The sequence below is a fragment of the Uloborus diversus genome, chromosome 1, assembly GCF_026930045.1.
Source record: "Uloborus diversus isolate 005 chromosome 1, Udiv.v.3.1, whole genome shotgun sequence".
NCBI classification, from domain to species: Eukaryota; Metazoa; Arthropoda; class Arachnida; order Araneae; family Uloboridae; genus Uloborus; species Uloborus diversus.
The window spans coordinates 66,358,955-66,382,256 of record NC_072731.1 but is presented as its reverse complement, the minus strand read 5'-3'; the positions used below and the strand labels follow the sequence as shown (position 1 = coordinate 66,382,256).

Sequence of the window (23,302 nt, the reverse complement as noted above, 5' to 3'; positions counted from 1 at the left end):
TACGTATATATGTATGTATGTATGTATGTATAAGCGTATATATCTGTCATAACTCAAAAACGGTATGCCATAGAAAGTTGAAATTTGGTAAGTAGATTCCTAGTGAGGTCTAGTTGTACACCTCCCTTTTTGGTTGCATTCGGATGCTCCAAAAGGGGTCTTTTACATCTTTTTAGGGGGAAATCATTGTTAATATCGATGCAAACTCAAGTGGTGTTATAATTTGGAGGACACTTCGCGATATATCGCCATGTTTTTTATCGCCAAATTTTGTCGCACACTTGGTGACAAATTTGGCGGTTTTTTTTTTTCATAAATTGGCTTTAATTTGGACACTATCAGGGGCGGCATTTCAGCATTTCATTTGGGGGGTCGAGTTTCTTAAATATGTATTACCACAGTGAGGTAACAAGCACACATTAGCTAACAGGAAGTGGTCATAAAATCGGTTTAATATGAATAAAAATTAGTGCTTGGAAGCAATTAAAAATTTGATTCATTTTCTAATAAGTTATGATACAAAACATCTCGATACTGAAGTTTTTATACCTTTTGGAAAAGTTTTAATGCATGTTTTTTGGAATTCAGAAGAGCAGGGAATCGTTTTACTATCAGTGCCCAGTGTCGTGCTGTTTTGCCAGTACAGCCAAAATAGAAAGGTTTTCTTTTTTTTTTCTTTTGCCCATTGTGCTTCGAAAATATTTCTCTAACCTAACAAAATTTTTTCTCTACCAGCTGAGCTGATTGGAATAGTTAAAGAATAATTGAAGTAACAAAGTTATGTATGAAAACACTTTTTATGTCTTGCTCTTCAAAATCACACAGGCAACTTCAAAAATTGCGAGGAGCTTAATTTTTCGTCATTGAATAATCTAGTCTCGTCGGCGCTCTCAGCTTCAATGAGATGTCATCTACCACCAGCTCTGTTATTCACTATTCCAGGCTGAAGAGTCCACAACAAGGACGGATCTGCAGTCTCTGGATGTGATAACTGGTCTGTCGGTAATTTTTCTTGCTATTGATAAAAATTTTACTCATAATTGAAACATTTTATTTTTCGTTTTCAAAAAATCCAATCCAGATAATATAGAGCCAACCATGCAGAAAAATAATTATCATCAAATCTTGTGTTAATTGTATTCGAAAAACAATCTATTACTTCATACAAAATATTAAAAAAACAGTGTTTTACTTCACATCATCATGTGGATTTTTCTTTTTTTAGCGCCTTTTTAAAATTGCTCGGAGGAAGAATTTTTTTGAAAACGTTTCACCATTGATTGAAATATGTATCTATGTAAAATCTATTTTCAATTTCAATTGCAGATTGAACTATGGTAGTATGAACGCACAGATCAATTGTAGATTGAACTGTGGCTTGAATAGTCCGAAAAGTAAGTGTGGCGGATTGAAGATGTTTTGATAGAGTAAAGCATTTTTAAAACACTTTCGCAATAGAAACAAATTGAATAAAAATTCAAAGGAAGTCATACATGCTGAAGGACATGAGCTTTTTCACCATTGAAAGAATCGATTTTCAATAATTCTCACAGTCGTCAAATCACTGCTTTGAAGTTATAGAGAAAAGTTTTTATGGCTTTAACTCTTGAAGACCATCTTGTGTCACTTCGAGATTGCATAACTATAGAGTCCCATAAAAGGTATTTGTTGATATGTTTTTTTTTTAATTCAATAAGCACATGAATTTTTAAGAAGTTTCTATGAAAGCAGATAATGCATTGAGCAGCTGAAACGTGTTTCTAGCAAAAGAAAGCGATGAACACTCATTAAATAAATATACACTTAAAAAATGAGCGTAAAAGTGAATGTAAAATATCAAGGAATTTTCTTGAGAAAACCATGCAGCCACACCACTTTGCACGAGCCTCTCATATTGGACATACCATCGTTACACTGGGCACACAAGTATGAAATATTTAGCTGTGAAAATAAACGCCGAAAAATACTTCGTGAATTTCTAAGTCATCATCCAAATAACGAAAAACACTTTTTCTTGTTTGGGAATGTGTCGAGATTCATCAAATAGTTACTGAGAACCAGCGAGATTTTTTTAATGAACATTGATTTCCGACTTACATAAATTGAATTCAACCATTTTCTATCATTCTGCTTAAAAAATTTGGGGGTGCGACCGCCCCCTCTTGACCCCCCTATTTGCCGCCCCTGGACACTATTAGCGATATTTAAAGAGTTAACCATTGAATCACATTAAAACTGTCAATATTGGGAAAATTAATCTGAGTAAAACGCTCGCAACAAATGAGGGGTGAAAATATTTAAAGTGTCTCCTTGCTTACTCCAAAGCACAATTATCATAAATTGGCGTAAAAGGAAATCATGTGATGCACACATCAGCTCGTTTTAAAAGATATGTTTGTTGAAGTTGGTAATACTAACTCAATTTTAAAACATAAAAAATGTTTTATAAACTCTGCAATATAGCTCCTTTTTAAAAAAATAAAATTTATTCGAATCAACTATCCTTATCTCACTATCACTGCATTGATCTTCTTTATTTTTGCAGACAATTGACATTACCAGTGTAGCTTATGTACAATATATGCTGCCCGCCTTGCCTAGTGGTCAGAGGAGGCTGACTGCGATGAGGTAGTCTCGGGTTCGAATCCTGGCTCAGGCATGGATGTACTTTCTCTCTCTCCTGGTCCTTGTTCTTCCTTTGTGTGAAAGTGTTATTATGCTGTGAATGGTTGCCTACTCTATAAACGGGTCCTTATGTCATGTGTGTACTGTGGAAGTCGGACTTCCCACCAAATTACGGTACAGTTGGAAAAGTGAAGCAGTGCACCCCAAATTGCCAGTCTAGCTGGCACAAGACAACAACAACATGTATATATATAGGGTCTGTATAAAAAGTAATGAGACTCATTTTTTCCTAGTGCGACTGTACCTCCCAAAGGAGCACAAATCGGTTAGATCTTTGGCAGAGGTTACTGGTAGGACTCTCTACGGTCGGCAGTCGCCTGGGAGTCTTTGTTCGGACAGCATCGTCGTTATAGTGTACCTCTGTTGCCAACGGCGGTCCTAGCTCCAAAATGCATGGAACATTGGAGCAGCGTTACGCGATTCAGTTTTGTGTGAAACTTGATAAATCGGCCATAGACACTTAAGAGATGTGTAAGAAAGTGTTCGGAGATGCCTGTCAAAGGGCATGTGTTTCGGTGGCACAAGAGTTTCAAAGATGGCCGGGAGAGCGTCGAGGATGAATCTCAAACAGGGTGTCCGTCAACAAGCAGAACGGACGCAAATGCGGATCGTGTGCTTGTTGTGCTGAATTCGGATCGCCAGTTAAGGGTGAGAATGACTGCACATGAAGTTGGCCTTGATAAAATGACAGTTCACAGCATCAACGCTGAAAACTTGAGAAATGCTGGAAACACCTGCTTCGTCCTCCAAGACTTTCTGATCCATAATGGTATCTTTACGCTTCCCCAGTCCACCAACAGCCATATTCAGCCCCAGCAGACTTCTTTCAATCCCCGAAGATGAAAACATAACTAAAAGGGCATCACTTGGATGCCGTGAAAGCGGTAGTACAAGGTTTTTAAAGGACATTCTGGAAACAGGCTACAAACCAGTCTTTAAAGCATAGAAGACTCGCTGCGTAAGTGTGTGCCAGGTTAAGGGTCTTATTTTGAAAAATTTTAAATGTGAGTATTAATATCTGCAACAAATTCATAGAACACAGCTCAGTCTCTTTAATACAGACCTTATTGAGCTCTTTTAGGTTTTCTAATTGTTTTACTTCTTTTACTTGACGTTTCCGGCTGTAGGCTTTTGTGCAATTATCATTTCTTTAGAGATGGCTGCGAAATGAGAAAGAAAATGACCGACTTCGACTCCTGGAATTTAAGAGATAATTCCTTCGACTCAGATTCCATTACCCTCACATCAGGCTTACTAAAACTCCGACTGTGAAGCCCTATGTTACTAACCCCCTCCCCCCCCTGGAAAATAAATATCGTAAAATTCGGCCCGGATCGGAGTAGTATTTGACAAGTTTTGTGGGGAGAGTAGGGTCCGGTGACCAAATTGACAAGGCCCCGTCGACCGTAATTCGATTCAATTATCCATATGGAACATTATTTCGTATGTTTCTCAATTTAATGAGGTAGCCTACGAGGAAGGGAAAAACATGTTAGAATGATGTTAAACTCATGTCGTTTCGGAAAGCACGTACGAAAAGAAAAAGGAAAAAAAAGAATTCGTCTGCAGACAAACTAATTGAATGCGCGGCAAATTGCCGATAATGGATTCACGCGCATGCAAGTATTGAGTGATGGTTCTTGTGGCTGAACAAACTGGCATTTCCTTCAGCAAACGGGTCTCAGAGCCCCCAAGTGGTGGCTGACATTCGTGCCAGGAGTTGTAAAACCCGATACCATTTTTCGATAGCGAGCAACTGCGTAACTACGTAATGAAGTCTTCTTCCACACCACGTGCTGCGTTCGTGCACTGCACCCTTTTCGCTCTATCTGGACACTCCATCTGAGCAAGATTCCTCGTCTTCCAGACGAGGGCAGGGCTCACCCCAAGGGGTCAGGTCGTGACTTTTCCTTGCCTTCCCCCCCGAGAACCTGAATATGCAAATAGAGTAGACTCAGCAGATCAATTTATTTTTGCCTTTTTCTGCCGAGGAGTTAAAAGCAGCTCATTAATGGTGGATGCTCGACAACCTCGCTGCTGCGAGATGGATAAGGAGGAATGAGAGGTGGAGGCTGGGAATATGAAATGGTCGGTAATTTTGCCTTCAGGTCCGTCAGATGAGTTTCACGCAGTGATCGCTGCAGTGTAATGATAACGAAACATTAAAGTTGTATCGAATGCTGAAGCAGTTCAAATATGCCGACCACACGCATGTGATACATGGCTTCAGCATTCGGAATTCCTGAGCATAATAAATCACGATCCGCAGACACTTATCTCTTGGGATATGCAAGTTTAAAATTACACAAAATAGAACTGCACCACTCGTAGGGGCGAACGAACGGGATCAAGGATATTCGATGCTAAGGTAAAGCAAGCGATTTTCCCGTTCAGATGATGTCTTAATTCTTCGGTAAGAAAGCCGCTTTCCTCTTGCTGACAGTTGAGGGAAAAAGGAATGGAATTGCTTGATAAGATACGAAAAACATCACTGAAATCCAGTATTATTTCTCCCTTAAACACCGAGGGAAAAAGATATTTTCTCGCTTTATCACATTTTTTTCAGAATGAATTAATAATTAAATGGCAATATTACAATGTCTCATGATGTTATCTTTATTTTATCCACTCAGCAACCATCAATTAATGAAATTTTGTTCATAGCATATTATATTTTGAAATCGTTTTGAAAATTTCGACTGCATTTAATTTCAATGTATTGCGAAGGTTTTCTTTCTTTTTTTTCTCTCTCTCTCTTATAAATGAAAAATGCTTTAATTGAGTCGTTTCATTTCCTTTTTGTATACTAAGAAAACCTTCAATGGCTAAGTCTTGAAGCTGGAACCAGAAGGATCTAATTAATAAAGTAAGATCAAAAGCGATGCATGCAATTACCCAAAAGAATCTCTCATTTCCTCATTTTCATAAAGGCACAAGAAATATACACTGAGTGGCCAAATTATTACGACCACTTGATTCTCTTTCACACATCGGCTTAGCTACCAGTTTTTGTCGCTCGCTGGAGGGCGAGATGTCCACATATGTAGTACAAATACACGACAAGTAAAGAATCAAGTGCACTGTGCTTGAAAAAAAAAAAAAAATGCGCAAAAATAACCTTTACCTAAGTTTTAACGAAAGATAACTGTCAACTCTTGAAGCGTCGGACTCGGCATCAGCGAAACGGCTGCACTTGGAACGTATTCAAGAACAGCAGTACGTATGAATGTTTACAGAGAATGGACTATCAAGCCGAAAATCGGGTGTCAACGTCAGACTTGTCGTTAAGGCTATTCTATGCTGGAGCTGAAGGAAGAATTGCCAAAGCTGTCCAGCCCAATGAATGAGTAAGAGCACTTCAAGCTGTAGGGAAGCTTAATCTAAGAACTATGGAGGTTTCTAATTGAACTGTTTGCTACTTATTACACCGTATAGACTATGAAAGCCGATGACCTGTTAGAAAATCTGCCACGAACAAAACAGAACCGTCCTAGTTTGAAAAAGAGTGCAAAGATTGTACATAAGATGATTGATAAGAGTCATGTGTACTAACGAATCAACATTTTCCGCTGTACCATTCAAGTAGCAAGTTGCTAAATATGGCGAAAACAACACGATCTGCAATGCATCGCTTCAGTACTTCAAACGAGGGAAGGAAATATGATTTGAGGGATGTTTCCTTGGAATTGTATGGATACTTTATTTCATGTGAAACAATGCCAGAATCTCCAAGAGTGTTTGAATGCTATCAAATCCTTTTATGCTCATGGTGTACTTTATCGAAGATGGGCACATCGATCGGTACAATGAAACCAATCATAAAGCTGGAAAAGTCCGCAAACGGTTTAAATGTCTACATCCAGACAGAAAAAAAAAGCAGTCCGGGCTTAGTTATTATAAGACTGGAAATAGTTAATGTAGACTCGTGAAGGAAAGCGACATTTGTCTACTTAACAGAAACAGAGGAAAAAACAGACTAAACTTAGTTATTATAAGATTGGCAATAGCGAATGTAGACCCTTTGAAGGTAAGCAACCCAAGTCTACATCCTGACAAAAACAGTGGAAAAAACACAGACTAAGTCTAGTTATTATAAGACTGGCAATAGTGAATGCGGACTTCAGAAAGTAAGCAACGTGTCAACATCCTAACAGAAACAAAGTGCTACTTCTCAAAAGGGTAGATTTAAGCGATCTAAGAACATTTATATCTAAATCTTAAAATTGTTCTGTAATCTACAAAATTTATGTTTTATGTCAGTAACTGTTTTGGTACCTGCTTCAGTACAAAGCCCCAAAATCGTCTGTACTATCGCACAACTGCCGGATGCAAACAAAACATCCCAAAGAGTTTGTGAGTTGAATTTGCATAATCAAGTACATCGCTCGCAAGTGCGCTCACCTTTTTATTGCATAATAATAATAAATTACTTTTACTTGGCTCAAAAATTTGCATTCCGCGAGATATATCGTTCCCTGTCTTAAAGAATGCTAAAATCGTGGTTGATAGCACAATGATTAAGTTTTAACAGCGTGTTCTCTCATTATTTTTTGTCCATTTTCAACGTTGCTGAATATTTTGGGGGAAATGGGTAGAAGTGTTATCGAGATACTGCTGCAGTCATTAATTATATTTTTTTCTGCCAGTGGTGTGTTTAGATAATTTATTTGCTATAAAGGATGTAGGGTTTTTGGTTTTATTGCTAATGAATTTTCAAGAGATTGCTTGATTGAGACTTTCGATTAATTTCGCTTGAAAGATGAGAAAACTCCGGTTGGATTAAATCTCTCAGCTAGGCTTTAAGTAAACACATATCCTATAGCTCAAGAGTGAAACAATATTTTTAAGGAGGGTTCCACCACAGTATTATTATTGAAGATGTTTGTATAGTTTGTCTTGTGTCATAGACTTGCAAACTGATTATACGCATCAGAGTTTATTTCACGCGACGTATGAAATTCAAAAAACATCTATACAATGTAGCTTTGTGTATTGGCCGAGAATGTGAGGAATGAGAGCATTAGTTATCCTGGAGGCTGATTGGATACAACTGTGGGAATATATCTTTTGCAATTTACTCTTATCAAACATTATGTTGATAATTGCAGTGTTGAGCAGTTGTTGTAAACATTGTTGAGCACATTAAGAAGTAGTTTATAGCATACATTTTGCCAAAAGAAGTATTTTCTCAGCTTAACTAAAATTTATCAGCATTCAAACTCATAAAAAGTATGGTTAGTATGGTTTGTGATTAATGAAAAAAAAAAGTAATATTCATCGTTTGATCTGATTAATCTTATTTTTTGAAACATATTCGTTGGTATAAGAAAACAGCATTGTTTATTTCATAAGTGTTTTACCCCTTTGCTATTTCTTTCTTTTCTCAATAGGGAAATTTTCGATTTTTCAATTTTATTTTTATATGATAGAGTAACATGTATGAACATCATAGGTGAAAAAATTTTTGCGATACGATAAGTAGTTTTTTTTAAATTAATTTTTAAAGTTCAAGCGCTTGTAACGTCAAATGGCATAGGAAGTGACGTCATGCGCTCTTCCGATAGGGGAGAAGCTGAAGGACATGCATTCGACTTCGAAGACGAAACGTAAAAGGCTTATCTCCTCGCATTTAACTCCTCGTGTTTCTGGAACATTAAACCTCTCATCCTCTCGGAAATATTCGAATATCATCATTGATGTTAATTGAGGAAGATTATTTAGATTGTGCTTTAACGAATCCGGCCTCCATAGTGTGTTCAAAAGGATTATTGAATTTCTAAAAAATAAAAATATCAGCGTGCTCAAAATGTCCCTAGCGAAAACAAGGGATCTTCGGCGGAAGGCTGCCCATTAGCGCCCTGTGACGTAGGCTCGTGACGTTTCAGAAATGCGCACTTTTGCGCGTGGATTTTTATAAATTCATTAAAAATCAATCACGGTGTTTTAAAATTCGGCGATGGTGAATTTTTTAGTTGTGAGGGTCAATTAACAATATCCAATAGCCAAAATATGAACATTTAATAGACTGTTGCCAAGTCAATTTATGAAAAAACTTCTTAAACAATAAGTAGTATAAAAAAAGTCTAACTGCTCATTTATTGAAGTGTCTACATTTTCTGGTCGGACTATCCTTCCATTAGTCGGGGAATTGGGGGCATAGTGAAATAGAGAGGCGAAGTGAAATGGCGAAATATTTGCTCTGCTTTTAGCGCCACCAATCTAGTAATATTTTAACTATGTAGTAACACATGCAGTCTATTCCAATCAAGAATAAATTACTTCTGAAAATCAAAAAATATTATAATGCACAAGAAATTTTCAAAAATTGATGTAATATTTTGATGCTAGTCAAAAATTACTTTTGTTATTATTAAATGATATAAATATTACAGTCGGACCCTGATTTAACGAATTCATCGGGGGCGAAACTTTTATACGTTAAATCGGGGTTATTCGTAATACTGGGGTGCGAAAAATTTTTTCACTTACTTTTTCTATTAGTCCTAATAAGCAATTGCGCATAAATGTCCAAAAGAAGAAAGTGCACAGCAATCCATGAATTATTACACACTTGTTAATCCGAAATTTCAAAGTACTGAGTAATAGATTTTGACAATTTCTTTGATACTTGACTGAAAATAATTCTCTTTCCACTTTATGCATAGAAGGAGATACAGTGTCATTTACAGCTTGCTGCATGAGATATGTTTTTACAGTTTCCAGGCCATGTAAAGCATTTGAAAAAGTGAGCTTTGATGCGAGTTTCATTATCGCTTTCTGCATCAAGATCGCTATTCATTTGTTGATCTCTCGCTCGTCAAAAATTGCAGATTCTAATAAAAGTGTTTTTCTGCTTCGGACAATATGGATATGTCATTTGGAAAACAATCAAGTATTTCCCAACTCAAATTGACAAAAAAAATTTTATCTGTTAAAATGATTCATTACTTCGGGGTTTATTATTCGTTAAATAGGGGTTTTTGCTTTCATTTTAGTGGGAGAAAAATAAAAATTAGCCAAATCGCGAAATTCGTTAAATCGGGGTCCGACTGTATTCTTAACATTTTAATTATTAACTGAGATCTACTAATATTCAGTGCAGTATTTATTTGTTCAATATTAAGCTTGTTTGTATTTTATATGCTCTGTACAATTAGTCAAGTGCATGCGGTGCAAAATGGATGGGGCAAATTGAAATAGTTCATTTCATTTACTTACTCAATCTTTTATCAAATCCCTTGCGTTATCATTTATTTATCATTCCTCATTTACATTCCTTCATTTAATAATTCTCTTAATTATTCATTCATTCGCTTATTTTCTTATTCATTCACTTTTTTTAAACTGATTTATTTTTTTTCTCATTTATTAGGTTATTTATTTATTTATTATTCGTTTATTGTTTCACTTCCTTTTATATTCATTCATTCTTTTATTTACCCATTTATTTGATCAAAAATATCTTTAATAATCGAATAGAATATATTTCATTGGAAAAATAATTCATATTTCACTTTGCCCCATGAAAAAAAGAAGTGAAAATTTCCACCTTTTTCCACCAAATAAAAAATAATGTTTCAATGCAAGTTTTATTATAATAATATATTTCTTTATGTACCGTAATTTTCAGAACAAAATTCCGAATTGTTCATTTTGGAAAAGTAAGTTATCTTAATCATTTCACTTTGCCCCACATTCCCCTACTGCGGTTAAAACTATATTAACGTGTCAATATCCTCTTTTATGTTTTTGTCTTTCTGAATAACATACTTAAGTTAAATTTATAATTAATGTAAATTCTGATTCATCCCAAATCTGGGCTGCTTATCCCATAATATTTTGACTGTGAAATTTCCCATCTTTTCATTAATTACTATCGTATCAACAACTCAACGCTGCTTAAAACTACGTGATCTTTATTATGCTAATCCCAAATAAATTACCGGCTGAAGAATCATAAATAACGAAATATAACAGAAAATGAATGCATTTCAGAGAAGCGACATAAATTACAAAGGATTAAAATTTAAATCTTACTCAAGAAAAAGTGACAATTACTAACCAGTAATCCATTAATAATAACAAAATAGCCTCAGACGATGACATCATAACAAATGGGCACGTTTTTAATATCAATTTCCATCATTTATTGAAGCAGTCTTAGTAAGTATTATCATGCAAATAACTAAATTTGTCAATCAGTGTTTAGCTTAACTTATTGCCCAAAAGCTTTCATCCAGCCTATGCAAAATATGTAAATTTACTATCTAATGGACGAACCTTCAAATGATATATGAAGGTTTAGATTAAGAGAAAGTTCGTTAAGGTCAGACGCGTTTACTAGGTACAGGAATGATTTTAAAAACAGGGCTTGGTTCGTTGGCACAAAATAAATATGCTAAGAGTATTAAAAATTCGAGTATTTCAATAGATTGAGAGAAAATTGCGAGGATTTGTTAAGAATATTATTTTCTTATGTTTTTCCCATCATTCTAATTTGTTTCTATAAAAATACGATAGTATTCAGTTTCGTGTAAAAAATAAATGTTGTTTTGCATTAGTGTGGTATTGTTGTGAACACTTTTTATATGTCTTTTTTTTCCACGCTGCTAAGTTTGTTTTGTTGTGTCACCAGACATCCAGCTTTATCAGGCCCGTGTCCAGGATTTCTTAAAGGGAGGGGTTTTTGCAGGCCTGTCACTTCAAAATATTTTGTTTTTAAGGGGAGGGCAAAGCGTTTGATCGATACATTTTATCTGAAAAAACAACAAAATATGTACAAAAATGCTTAAATTCATCATGTTTGCAGGGATGTGCCAGTTGCGACAAACTGCTCCAAAAGACTGAAAAAAGAACTTTTCTGCTCCAAAATCGGACAAACTTGCGCCAAAAGTGCGATTTTGCATTTAATGTTGCAGTTCTTTCAGCATATTTGGCAGTTTTTTCAAATTATCATCAAGTTTAGGCATTTGGAGGTAGTTTTTACGATTTTTGTTTATATAGCCCCGATTTTTTGCGTATTTCAAAATCCGATTGCATCCGCTTTTGAAAAATTCAATCGTTTTAATTTATTATGTGATCGGTTCCTTTGAGATGAAAAATTTTGCATTGACCATTATTTTCAACCATTCTTATCTTTTGTTTTCAGAAGAAGAGGACTTGTAAGTTCGTCTTCTTGCCACGCCCACTCAAAAATGTCAAATCTAGTTGCATCCGAATTGATCTAAGCAAATGCCATGTGTAAAAATTAATATTGTTCACCAGTTTTTAATCTTGGGTTTCTTAAGATTTTAGGACAGAAAATTGATCCCTAATTTTGGTTGGAGACACATAAGATAGCAAAAATCGGGGAATTCTAATGCTCTGGCGATGAAAATGCAGACATTTAAAGTTTCTGAGACTTAAGCATTACTTTCCATATTCTGAGCCTTCCTCAAAATTTTTATTTTTATTTTTTCACATGTATTTCAAAATTCCTTTTCTTATGACACCATTTCTCAAAAGCATTTTTTTTTTCATTGTAATTTCATTATTAATTTTGTGATTAAATATCAAATAAGGTTTTAGTGATTTCCTTTGCTTGATATTCAGATTTGTTAACCAAGTAGCTCAGTATGTAACATATATGACTATGCGTATAAGGTCAAATGTTAGTAAATAACTTACAGGTACCGGAAAAAAAAAGATTACTAAATAGCTCTTTAAAACTCACTTGCAATTTGTTGAGGTAAAGTTTTTAAATTTAACTATTTTTTTTAGCCTTTTTGAATATGTTTTTGAGTTTTATGTATATATATCTTGTGTCTTTTACATATATGTATGAACTATATAAAAGCAAACAAAATTTAAAAATAGATATCAAACACCAAAACTTAAATGTGAACAAAAGCAGTGATGTATTAAGCAAAGTAAATATGTGAACTAAATTTAAATCAGTGTAAGAAAAAAGTAGAGCAGGACATGGCTTGTTTTTTTGTGAAAAATATTAGACAAAAAATAAATAAATAAATATAAAATAAAAATAAACAAATAAATAAATGTAATTAAGAGAGCTTCAATTATTAGTTGGAGTGTTGGAGTTACGGTTTTTTGCATCCTTAATCTCCTTTTTTATCATTTTATCATGTCACACATGTTTCTGTGCGTGAAATATACATAGTTGCTACAAATTGATGCAAAATTTAACTTTTCGCTGCTACAAGCTCCTCTAAATTTGCAATTTTACTGCTCCAGGCTGCTCCAAATTCACCGCTTTACTTCTCTAAACTCACCATTTTCTTGTTCCCAAGATTGCTCTAAAAGCGAGTTTAGGACGGCACATCCCTGTGTTTGTAAAATCCAGGGAGAGGGGTAGCAATTGACCCCCCTGATCTCCCAAATGACGGGCCTGCTTTTGGCTTCAATTATTTTCACTCTTTTTTACATTGTCAGGAAAACACACTTCAGTGTGCAAATAATTCTTCACTGTTTAAAGTCATAATGAGGGGCTTAGCAGTTTGGAGGGGAGGGGGGATGGTTCAAATTCACAGAAGATTAGGTTTTAAGTAATATACTACCTATTCTATTAATGTATTTTACACACAGCTGAACCTCGTTCAGCCAGCGCCTGTATATCCGGATCAAATTTGTAGAAAAAATATATTTACGTAAATAATCATTTAAAATTATGATTTCAAGAACAGAAGTTTAAATGCGCCAAATACTCGGTTTCATTTCAATTAAGCATACTACTCCTGCAAAGGACGTACAATAAAGTATAGTACTAATTTAGCAAACAATATGATATACTTTGGATGTCAGCCCAATACTATTGCAGCTGAATTATAACTGATGAAGTAATTGAGAAAAAATGGTATGATATAGTTTTGTTAGAAAGCATTGTTTTTTGGTGCAATAAAATATAAGTCTGCATATTTAAGAATATTATTGATTATTATCAGGATTTTCGTTTATCAGGATTGCCTTTGGTCCTATCTAGTCCGGATAAATGAGGTTGTATTGTACATGTAACGATCGTTATGAACCCCACCTATCAGAAGGAAATTTCTGGTTGGGCAAGAAAACCTCAGTATTTATCCATTTTACTGCTTGTTTAGATTCAAACCTATTATCTGTTTACAGTGCAATATATTGCAACAAGTACTGAGAAAATTTCACAAACTCTTTTATAACATATGTTTTCAGGTTTTAACATTGTAAGATAATGCTTAGCAAACTAAATAGGAAGAGTTTTGATGCAGATGTAAACAGGGGCGGATACAGAAAAATCTTTTGGAGGGGGTACGGAAAATTGAATACCCCCCCCCCCCGCCTTCGATGTTTCCTAACAAAGTTTTGACGACTTTATTTTTAAATGTGCGTGTGTGTGTGTGTGTGTGTGTGTGTGTGTGTGTGTGTGTTTTTAAAGGATTAATTAAGATCAATGAATCTACTTCTAAGTACATGAATATTATGCACTAATATACTTGGAATGTGGACGGAATACATCTTTAACGTTTCAAGCCATTTAAATACTAAACCCAATATAATGTCACCAAGATGCTAGACAATGAGCGGCTTTACCTAGGAACATTGTCATAATGATTATAACACGAAGGCAAGGTTCTTAAATAAACCCATACCTCTCTTGAGTTTTTTAAAATTAATTTAATAATCATAACTTCATAACATATATAAGTTTCATTGAAGAATTCAGAAACTATTTCTGTGTGAATTTCAAAACAATTACTGATTTGTTCTTAAAGTCATGATACAGTTGAGATAACATGTTGATACTACATGCCGTTTTTATTAAAAATCACGGTTTTTCTAAGAAACTACCACATGATTTCTTTCATTTTGCATCTTTTATCAGCTGAAAAAGAAATCTATTATTTCGCAAATATGTTCCTAGATCAAAATGACTCTTTTAGGTGCGCCTACACATTTAAAATAAATTTTAATTATTGATTCCATCAAAGAAGAACTAATGAACGAATCGCGATAATGCGGTCTCTTGAATTTGAAGCCAATGAGTTAAATGTATACTGCAACTCTGGGCCTCTGATTCCAGTAATACTTCTTTAGAAAACAAAAATGCTTTTGTTCAAAATATACTGTGTGTTTGTGTTTTGTGTTCTTTTTAATTAGCTACGTAAAAAAAAGCAAATGAAAGGTCAGTTAAAAAGTAATAAATAAAATAGTGAAATTAATTTAATCCTTTGGGGGGGGGGGCACGTGCTCCCTGTGCCCCCCCCCTAAAATCCGCTACTGGATGTAAATTACATTAACAAACGCAATTACTATGCATCTACAGAGCGGCAACAGTTTATCTTTTTTTGGGAAAAACGCCCCAGATCAAAACTTCTTATGAGAAGCAATATTAAACAAAGTATTGACAGCCCATTCAACTGTTCCTCCATCTCTGTTTTTCCAAAATATGATTTTAGTTGATTTAGAGAAGACAGTGTCGTAAGTTACCAGGCAACTTCAAAGAGAATGCGTTTTAAAAAAAAGTTCTGTACACAAATTTGAACATTAAAGCTAATTTTAAGTCAAATAGATGCACAATTCTTCATTTATTTTTTTATTTTTTCTCCAATGGGAGGGGTTTAACCCCTAAAATCCTCCCCTTGGACACGGCTCTGAGCTTCATTATTAGTAACTACAACTAGTGGTACCCGCACGGCTTTGTCCGTAGTAGAAAAATTAAAAAGTCTTTTGGTTCGCCTGTATGTTTACAAATAATGTATGATGAATTTATCGCCAATTGGCTTGCCCATGTTACGGTTCCACGTAATGATAACTTGGTAATTTACTCGTCCATCTTATGATAATTTTGCTCGGGAAAATGTTCTTAAAATTGGAATAGAAAAAGAACAAAATCGAATTTTCGAAAAATCGCTTTGAGGTGCACACCCCCATGCTACAAACGAACTTTTTGCCAAATTTCATGAAAATCAGCAGAACGGTCTAGGCGCCATGCGCGTCTCAGAGATCCAGACATCCTGACATCCTCCAGACAGAGAGACTTTCAGCTTTATTATTAGTAAAGAAGATAAAAAAGATACTGGACTCGGTGTCTAAGCTGCCCTGACTTGAATAGAACAGATAACATTATTGATCTATCCATTATGTAGGACACGCAACTCAACCGAAAAGCATCTCAGAAAAAAATCGAAAAACAATTAACGATTAATCGCGCTTGAAAAAAAAAAAAAAAAAACTTTCTTGTTTGTATGTTTTTTTATAAGTTGCAACATTGTCAATTTGAAGTAATAAGTGATTAAGAAAATAGGACTCAAAATTTTATGGAAAACTTATAGTAAAAATCAAAAATACAAATTTTACTTTAGAAAAGCAAAAGCAAACAAAACATGCTCTAATCAAGGGAATGGACCTTGTCACCATCGGCTATGCCTTTAACCAGCAACCGATTCACTTTAGCTTCAAATAGACGAAATATTAGGAAAATAAATAGACATTGAAGCAATGAATCATCTTTTTAGACCAAAACAGAAAACTCACATTGCGTAGCTAAACAACTTTTAAGATATCGACAGGAAATACTTAATAAGTGAGACAAGGGCTCTTTATGTTTCACAAGCGTTGACATACAAACTAATCTACAGAATGTAAACACATTCATCAGATGATTCATCGACTTGGTACAATACTTTTTGAGCTTGACCCAAACGTTTCATGAGCGACGGAAATTTAGTAAGTCCACGGATCATTAAATGAGCGAGGAATGAACTTTGTCCTGGGTTCAGATAAAAATAGTTAGGAGAGTTTCCAAAGGACTATGTTTTCGTTTAATCAGATACCGTACTGAGTTGACCTTATTATACATCTTGCCCACTAAACTTCAAAAAAAAAAAAGTAATAATAATAAATAAACCTAATGAATTCCGACATTTCTTAGAGTAAATAATTTTTGACGAAAAGTATCTTTCTTATTTTTTAAAAATTCACTACAGAGTATTTTAAAAATTATCTTTTTTTTATTTTCACACGTAACTTTCCAACGGTTTTTGAATTTTATGAGGCTACGTAAGCCTGTGTCAGTCATTTGGTGTACTTTAGGGGTACTTACAGGGGGGCATTATGACGCAAGTTGAGCCATCTAAATTGGAGGGGGGATTGAAACGTTTATTTATTCATTTATTTATTTATTTTTTTACTTTATTTCAATTGTTTATCTAGTTTGTGTTTGTGTGCGGGTCATTGGCGTAGCACAAAACTTTTCTACTAAAATAATAATAATCAAATAAATAAATACGAAATAGTTTTGAAAATAAATTTTAAAAACAGAGCTAAAAATTAAAAAATGGAAAGAGGGATGAAAAAAAATGTTTTTTTTTTTTTTTTTGAGCTGGAGGGGACTTGCGCCATCGAACTTATGGGGGGGGGGAGCACCCCCAGTGTACTTCTAACCAGGGACGGAAACAAAGGGAAGGTCATGGTGGTCATGACCTCTCCCTAAACCACCGACAATATTATCCATCCATATCGCGTTCAAATACTTCATGAATAAAATATAAAAGAGCGCAGTAATATTTTCATTTCATTGATTGTTTTTTGAAGCAAGTATTTTAAATATTGCTTTCTTTCATTGCCTATCAAGTTAAGTAGTAACGTTTATGACCTACTAAGTGTCTTTCCTTTCTAATTTGATGCTATGTATTGACACCCAAGGAATTTCAGAAGTCTTTGGCACATAAAACCCTATATTCTTCAGTGCGACCTCCCCCCCTCCCCCATAAAAAAGAAATTACTTGTCTGTTTCCGCCCCTGCTTCTAACTATGCGGATTTTTACACCACTCATTTTCTTTTTTTTTTTTTTTTTAGTGTAATTTGACTTTAAAAGAAACTGTAAAAGACGCAATGCTGCAGTTTGACGGCAGAAATAAGCCATTTTTTCCACAAACTGAAATTTTTGATGGATCTAAACGGACAATGAAAAAAATTTAGCATTTTACTCTTATTTGGAGAGAATATTTTACGTTATTTTCACAAAAAAAAAAAAAATATTTGCAAACTGTAAAATATTAATTAGTTAGATTTGATCAGATCAGAACTTTGAGAACAATTTAAAAGTATGTGTTCATGAATAATATCCGCAAAAATTAATCAAAATAGTACAAACCGTAGTCTGGTGGTGAACCAGGTGACATTAGTTACAGAAGTTAAAAAGAGTTTCTTACCTAAAAAGAAAGAAAAAACAAATTTTAGTTCCGAGCAACAATAAATAAATAAATCTATTCTAATATTCTAAAGAGAGAGAGAGAGAGAGCGGATTCTTGTATGTTTATATGTTCGAGGTAATCTTCGGAACCATTGCAAGTATTTGAAAAATTCTTTCAACACAGGAAAGGTGCATTCTCACCGAGTGACATAGGCTATAATATTGATAAGGTGTCATGTAAGTGAGATTCGCGGAGGTGAGGAATTTTTCATTAATGTAGGCCTAATGGATACATTTTTCAGGCAAGTACTTTTTTTTTCGTTGCTACAGTCTGCACATGTTCAGCATATGAAAATATGTTCACTTCTTTTTTTATATTAATTTACATCCCTGAAATTCAAGTTCACAGAGGTGAGAAGTCAGAATAACCACACTAAGTTTTTAAAGCAAAATCCATCTTCCTGTTTTTCAACAAAAATCTCACAACTTCTTTATGGCTTAAAATAAACCCTAGTATCATGGAAAATAAAATTTGATGTCATTACTCCCACATGTTAATGAGGAATGGCATTTTGTGTTTAGGTAACGGAGGTGAGAATTTATTGTGTGACGACTCCTTGTCCTACTAAAACGAACTAAAACACAATATTAAAAATTAAATATACTTAAACAATTAGTATTTGAGACACTTGTGTTAAGAATAATAAATAAATAAGTGTATACTTTTAATTAAACAAGCTATTAAGCAACACAAACAGCCACAAAAGGTGTGTGACATGCCACGGAGGTGAGAACTCACATGTTGTGAACCAAAAATATAGTAAAATAAAAAATACTATTAAAAAAGATGATGGCAGGTTTAAATAGATATATTTTTTATAAAATTAAAAAGCATTGTTAAATGAATTGTTCCTTAAAGTTTTTTCTGTAAAAGGCGTGTGACAGAAAAGTTGCACATTTTGAAGAATGACCCATAAACAGAATGAAATAAAATAAATAACTTAAATTAAAAATAAATCAATTTAGAAACTTAAATAAATCGATAAATAAATTTAAAAAATACCCCTCCCCCCAAAATTTTGAGGGCGCAACTTGCGTCATCCCCCCTCCCGTGGGCACCCGTGCCCCCCTTAATTACAAAGAAAAAAAGGGGCATGTGTAATTACATAAGGCAAATAAAAGCCAAAAATTCCTTATAATCATACGGAACTGACTAAATCATTGCCTTCTTGACAAACAAAATACATGTTCAAGATGGTTTAAAATGCTACTTTTATGCCTATTTTTTAAAATCTTTGCATGGGGGGGGGGGGGGCTCTAGAATCCCCTTCCTTTGGGTTGAGGCATACCGAATTCTAAAGTTCTATGCACTCTTATGATTGATTGCTCACACTAGAATTGATAGCTCACACATGATTGCTCACACCCGGTATTATGTGATATCTGAATAACACTCTCCCACGTTAAGAATACATGCGAAAACTAATAAAACTATAAGAGAAAGAAGCTTTATTGACTAACGGAGCGGTAGACTCAAATTTTACAATTCCTCGAAGCACATCAGTTGCATCAAAAGGTTGTTGATTACTAGTAACATTTCCGCACAAAGGTATTTATTTATTTCTTAGTTCAGCAATATATTTTTTTCTCATATTACAAATAGATTATTTTTCAAAATATGATTTCAAACTATAAATAACTGTTTGGAGCGTGTTTCAAGTGTAATAAGCATTTACACCTGTCTTCTAATGCTCAATAAAATGAACAAACAAAATGAAATAATGAATTGAAAAAAAAAAAAAATCTTTGAATTTGGGCATTATGAAGTACTTTTTATTTTGGGAGCAAGTAAACATAAATTATCAAACTTATACATCGCTCAGTTTTTTTTTTTTTTTTGCCGTTGTCCAACTTAGTGAGTGTTGAAAAAAAAATAATAATAACAAAATTGCAGTTATAAAATTAACTCAGGAAATTTTCCACTCTTTATCGAAGAAAAAAGAAAAGGGCGCCCATATAGGGGGGCAAGGGGGGCTCGAGTCCCCTTTTGAAATTAGAACTTCCTTGCTTTTAGTACTTTTTTCTTTGCAAAAATGTAAAAACATTTCTTCTCCAGGCATTAATGAATAATTTATTAAAAATGTCAAATTTTAATGACTCTAATCTGCCCTGAAATCGGTCTCCACGTGGAAATTATCCAGCTAAGCCACGGGGAAAATATTTGAGCCCCCCCCCCTCCCTTTCAACTTTTCATATGGACGCCCATGAAAAAAGAAGTTACAGAAAAAAACCGAGTGATCCGAAAATTATTTTCAATTTCTATTATTTTCATTTATGTTATGGTTTTAATAAATGCTCATTAAAATAAGCCTAATCTAGCTGACAACTCGAGTTTCCTTACTTTCTAAACAAACTCACAGTTTCGGCGTAGTTCAAAAAATGCAACTCATTAGAAGTTGTAAGAAGCATTTTGCGCAAAAATATTTTTACCGTAATGTAATGAAATGTGTAAGTAGCAAATGAAATGTTTTGACAACGCTATAATCGCAGAAACATATTAACCTTGGGGACCCTTCAACTTCGTTATTTGTGGTAAAACACCGTCGAATTGTAGCTTAAAATGATTTTATTATTTTTCTAAAATTCCTCGACGACTACTACAGTTAAACTCTTTTTTCACGTAGGAATCAATTTTGAAAGTTTAATTTAAAGAAAAGTAAACTACAGTATTTGTTTCGGTTTTAAAATGCAGGAAACTTCAATCTCTCTTCGTATGTGAAACTGCTATATGACGAAAAGGATTTCGTAACTTTGTTACAAGTACGTTTTTACTTTGTTGTACGAAGTACAGGATATATAATATATTCGCGAAAAAATTTTTGCTCAACTTTCAATTTTTACTTCCATTTCGTCGCGCTTGAATAAATGTTTTTTTTTTTTCGACGCTTCTGCTCGTGCTACGAAGGTATGGGCATCCTATGTATTCTTTTGACCTCACCAAAGTTATAAAAGACCAGAACGCAAAAAAAAAATAGCACACATTTTCAAGAAGATGCAAACACATGTTTCGGGTTTACAAGAAGCACATTCATCAAAATAAATGAGCTTATGGATGAAAGGACATCTGATGAAAGCTGACATAGTCTTTGGCATTAGAGCTTATGACTTTTGTCGGATAACTTTTCATTCATGAGGCCACATATTTCGCATTGAAAAGGGGTCCTTGTAACCCCGAGACACTTGTCTGCTGTTGCTTATTTACGTTGTATCATTACCTTTCATTTTTCAGCACACAGATATTTTTTTCTATTTCTCATACCAAGACACCATGAGCTTTCTTGCGGCGCCTGTATACGTGCATGTACTTATTGTATTTATGTGAGTATGTATGTATCTTGCATATCCCAAAAACGGTAAGCCGTAAAAAGTTGAAATTCCATATGTAGAGTCTCGTTGTGCAACTACCTTTTTGGTGGTCGCAGGTCGTTCCTAAAGGATGACTAATGTTTAGTCGAGAATCTGTGTTAAAATCTAACTCTTGAAAGTTGACTTCCCATCCGCTGAGGCTTATACGATGCTATTTGTTTGAACAGGGGTGAGAGAACCGGTTTGCTGAAGGATAACAATGTAGGGTTAGTGTCAATCAAAGAATTTCTCCTCTTCCAACCCAAACATAAATGAGCTTGTCCAAGACAAAGCATCACATACCAGAATCACATTATAATTTCAGTACAAGCTGAATGTATCATAAATTGGCAACTATAAACCTGACTAAATTACACAAATTAAAAAGGAGCAAGCTGAATATCATGATATGTTTCAGACTTAGAGCTCCTTATGCAAGTTTCCTCATTAGAAATTAAACCTGACTAAATTACATAATTTAACGTCTCCTCATCATAAATTTGCAACTAAAAACCTGGCTAAATTGCATAATTTAAAAAGCAGGAGCAAGCTGGAAATTATGAGACGTTTTGGACTTGGAACTCCATTTACACGTCTCCTCATCATGAATTGGCAACTAAAAACCTGACAAAAACGAAGGAGCAAGCTGAAAATTTTGAGAAATTTCAGACTTAGAGCTCCGTTTGCACATATCCGCATCATAAATTGGCAACTAAAAACCTCCTTCAAAATTAAGGAGCAAGCTGAAAATTATGAGAGGTTTCAAACTTTAGACAGGGTTCATACTCTATTTGGATGAAAAAATTCCATGACTTCATGAAAATTTTCATGACCTTGTTACACGAAGAGAATAGTACTATTTAATATTAAACTTGTCATTTTTTTTTTGGAAATGAGCATTAGCAAAACTTCTATGTGAATGCCACTACCTGATTGAAAAAATATCAGTGTACACCTAAAAAACTGAATAATTCTTACCTGTTTTCATCATATAAGTTTAAGTTAAGTAAAACTACAGTGAATGATGCTTAAATGTCGACTATTTTTTTATAAACAGACAGAATGATAATGATTGGGGAAAAGGTTGAATGAATCATTACTAAGTTTCAATAAATTTGCTTCAGAAGTTGTCTTTTAGTGTCAACTTGACAATTTTTTGGTTCTTTAAAATAAAGCCACATTCTTTAGTAAATTCATGTTTCTAAACCAGATATTTATTTAAAAAAAATAATAATAAAAAAAACATTTCATAGTAAATAAATCGTTTCATTTAAATGTACTTGTTTACAAATTGTACTTGTTTCAAATGCATATAAATTAATAGGTTCAGAAATTCCAGAACATGTTTGAATAATGACACTGAACGTACCAGTGGGTCTCATGGATTAGTTTTGTGGGCCGTATATTGGGCACTACTGTTTTTCAGCATTAGAATTCTCCTATTTCTGTATTCGATTGCATGACTAAAGATTGTCCAAAACCTTCAACAAATTGAGATAAAACTCTGATAAAGTTTAAAATAAAGATTTAGGAGTGATTGAAACAAACTTGGATGCAATGTTTTTTGAGATCGTTCAATTTTCCAGTTTAAAGCTTTCATGGTGCAATATTAAATTACTCAAGATTTCTAATACTCTTTTCAGCTACTGTTGCTTTTTCTCAAAACATTTTTCCATGACTGAAAATAAATTTCCATGACTTAGACTGAAAATTTCAATTTTCCATGACTTTTCCAGGTCTGAAATTTGCTTATTTTCTTTCCAGGATTTCCATGACCCGTACGAACAATGTTTAGAGTTCCGTTTGCGTGTCCCTTCAGTTGGGAGAAGGAAAAATACAGGTTCTTTGCTGTTCGTAGTAAACGAAATCAATTGCATTTTCTGCTAAACAATCATGTGTCAAAGCAATTACCGATTAAAAATTATTGCATCGACTTCCGAATTGCTGAGCCACTAAGGATAAACATCCGATTCGGGGAAATAATATCTAGTTTGCTAACAGGTTCGTCGCGAAATTTTACCCTTATTGATTAAGTAGCGTGCATT

The 23,302-nt window shown here is 34.2% G+C and overlaps 1 protein-coding gene across 1 annotated transcript in view; it reads right to left on the bottom strand.

Moving 5' to 3' along the window:
- Positions 1-17,621: 17,621 nt before the first annotated feature.
- The window catches only part of LOC129223532 (titin-like), a gene marked incomplete at its 5' end in the record, with an annotated part of 239,389 nt that continues 233,708 nt past the window's right edge, over positions 17,622-23,302 (bottom strand). Inside the window, one exon of the mRNA XM_054858074.1 lies at positions 17,622-17,871. Within this exon, the coding sequence (XP_054714049.1) occupies positions 17,798-17,871 (74 nt within the window). The remainder of the gene's footprint in view (positions 17,872-23,302) is intronic.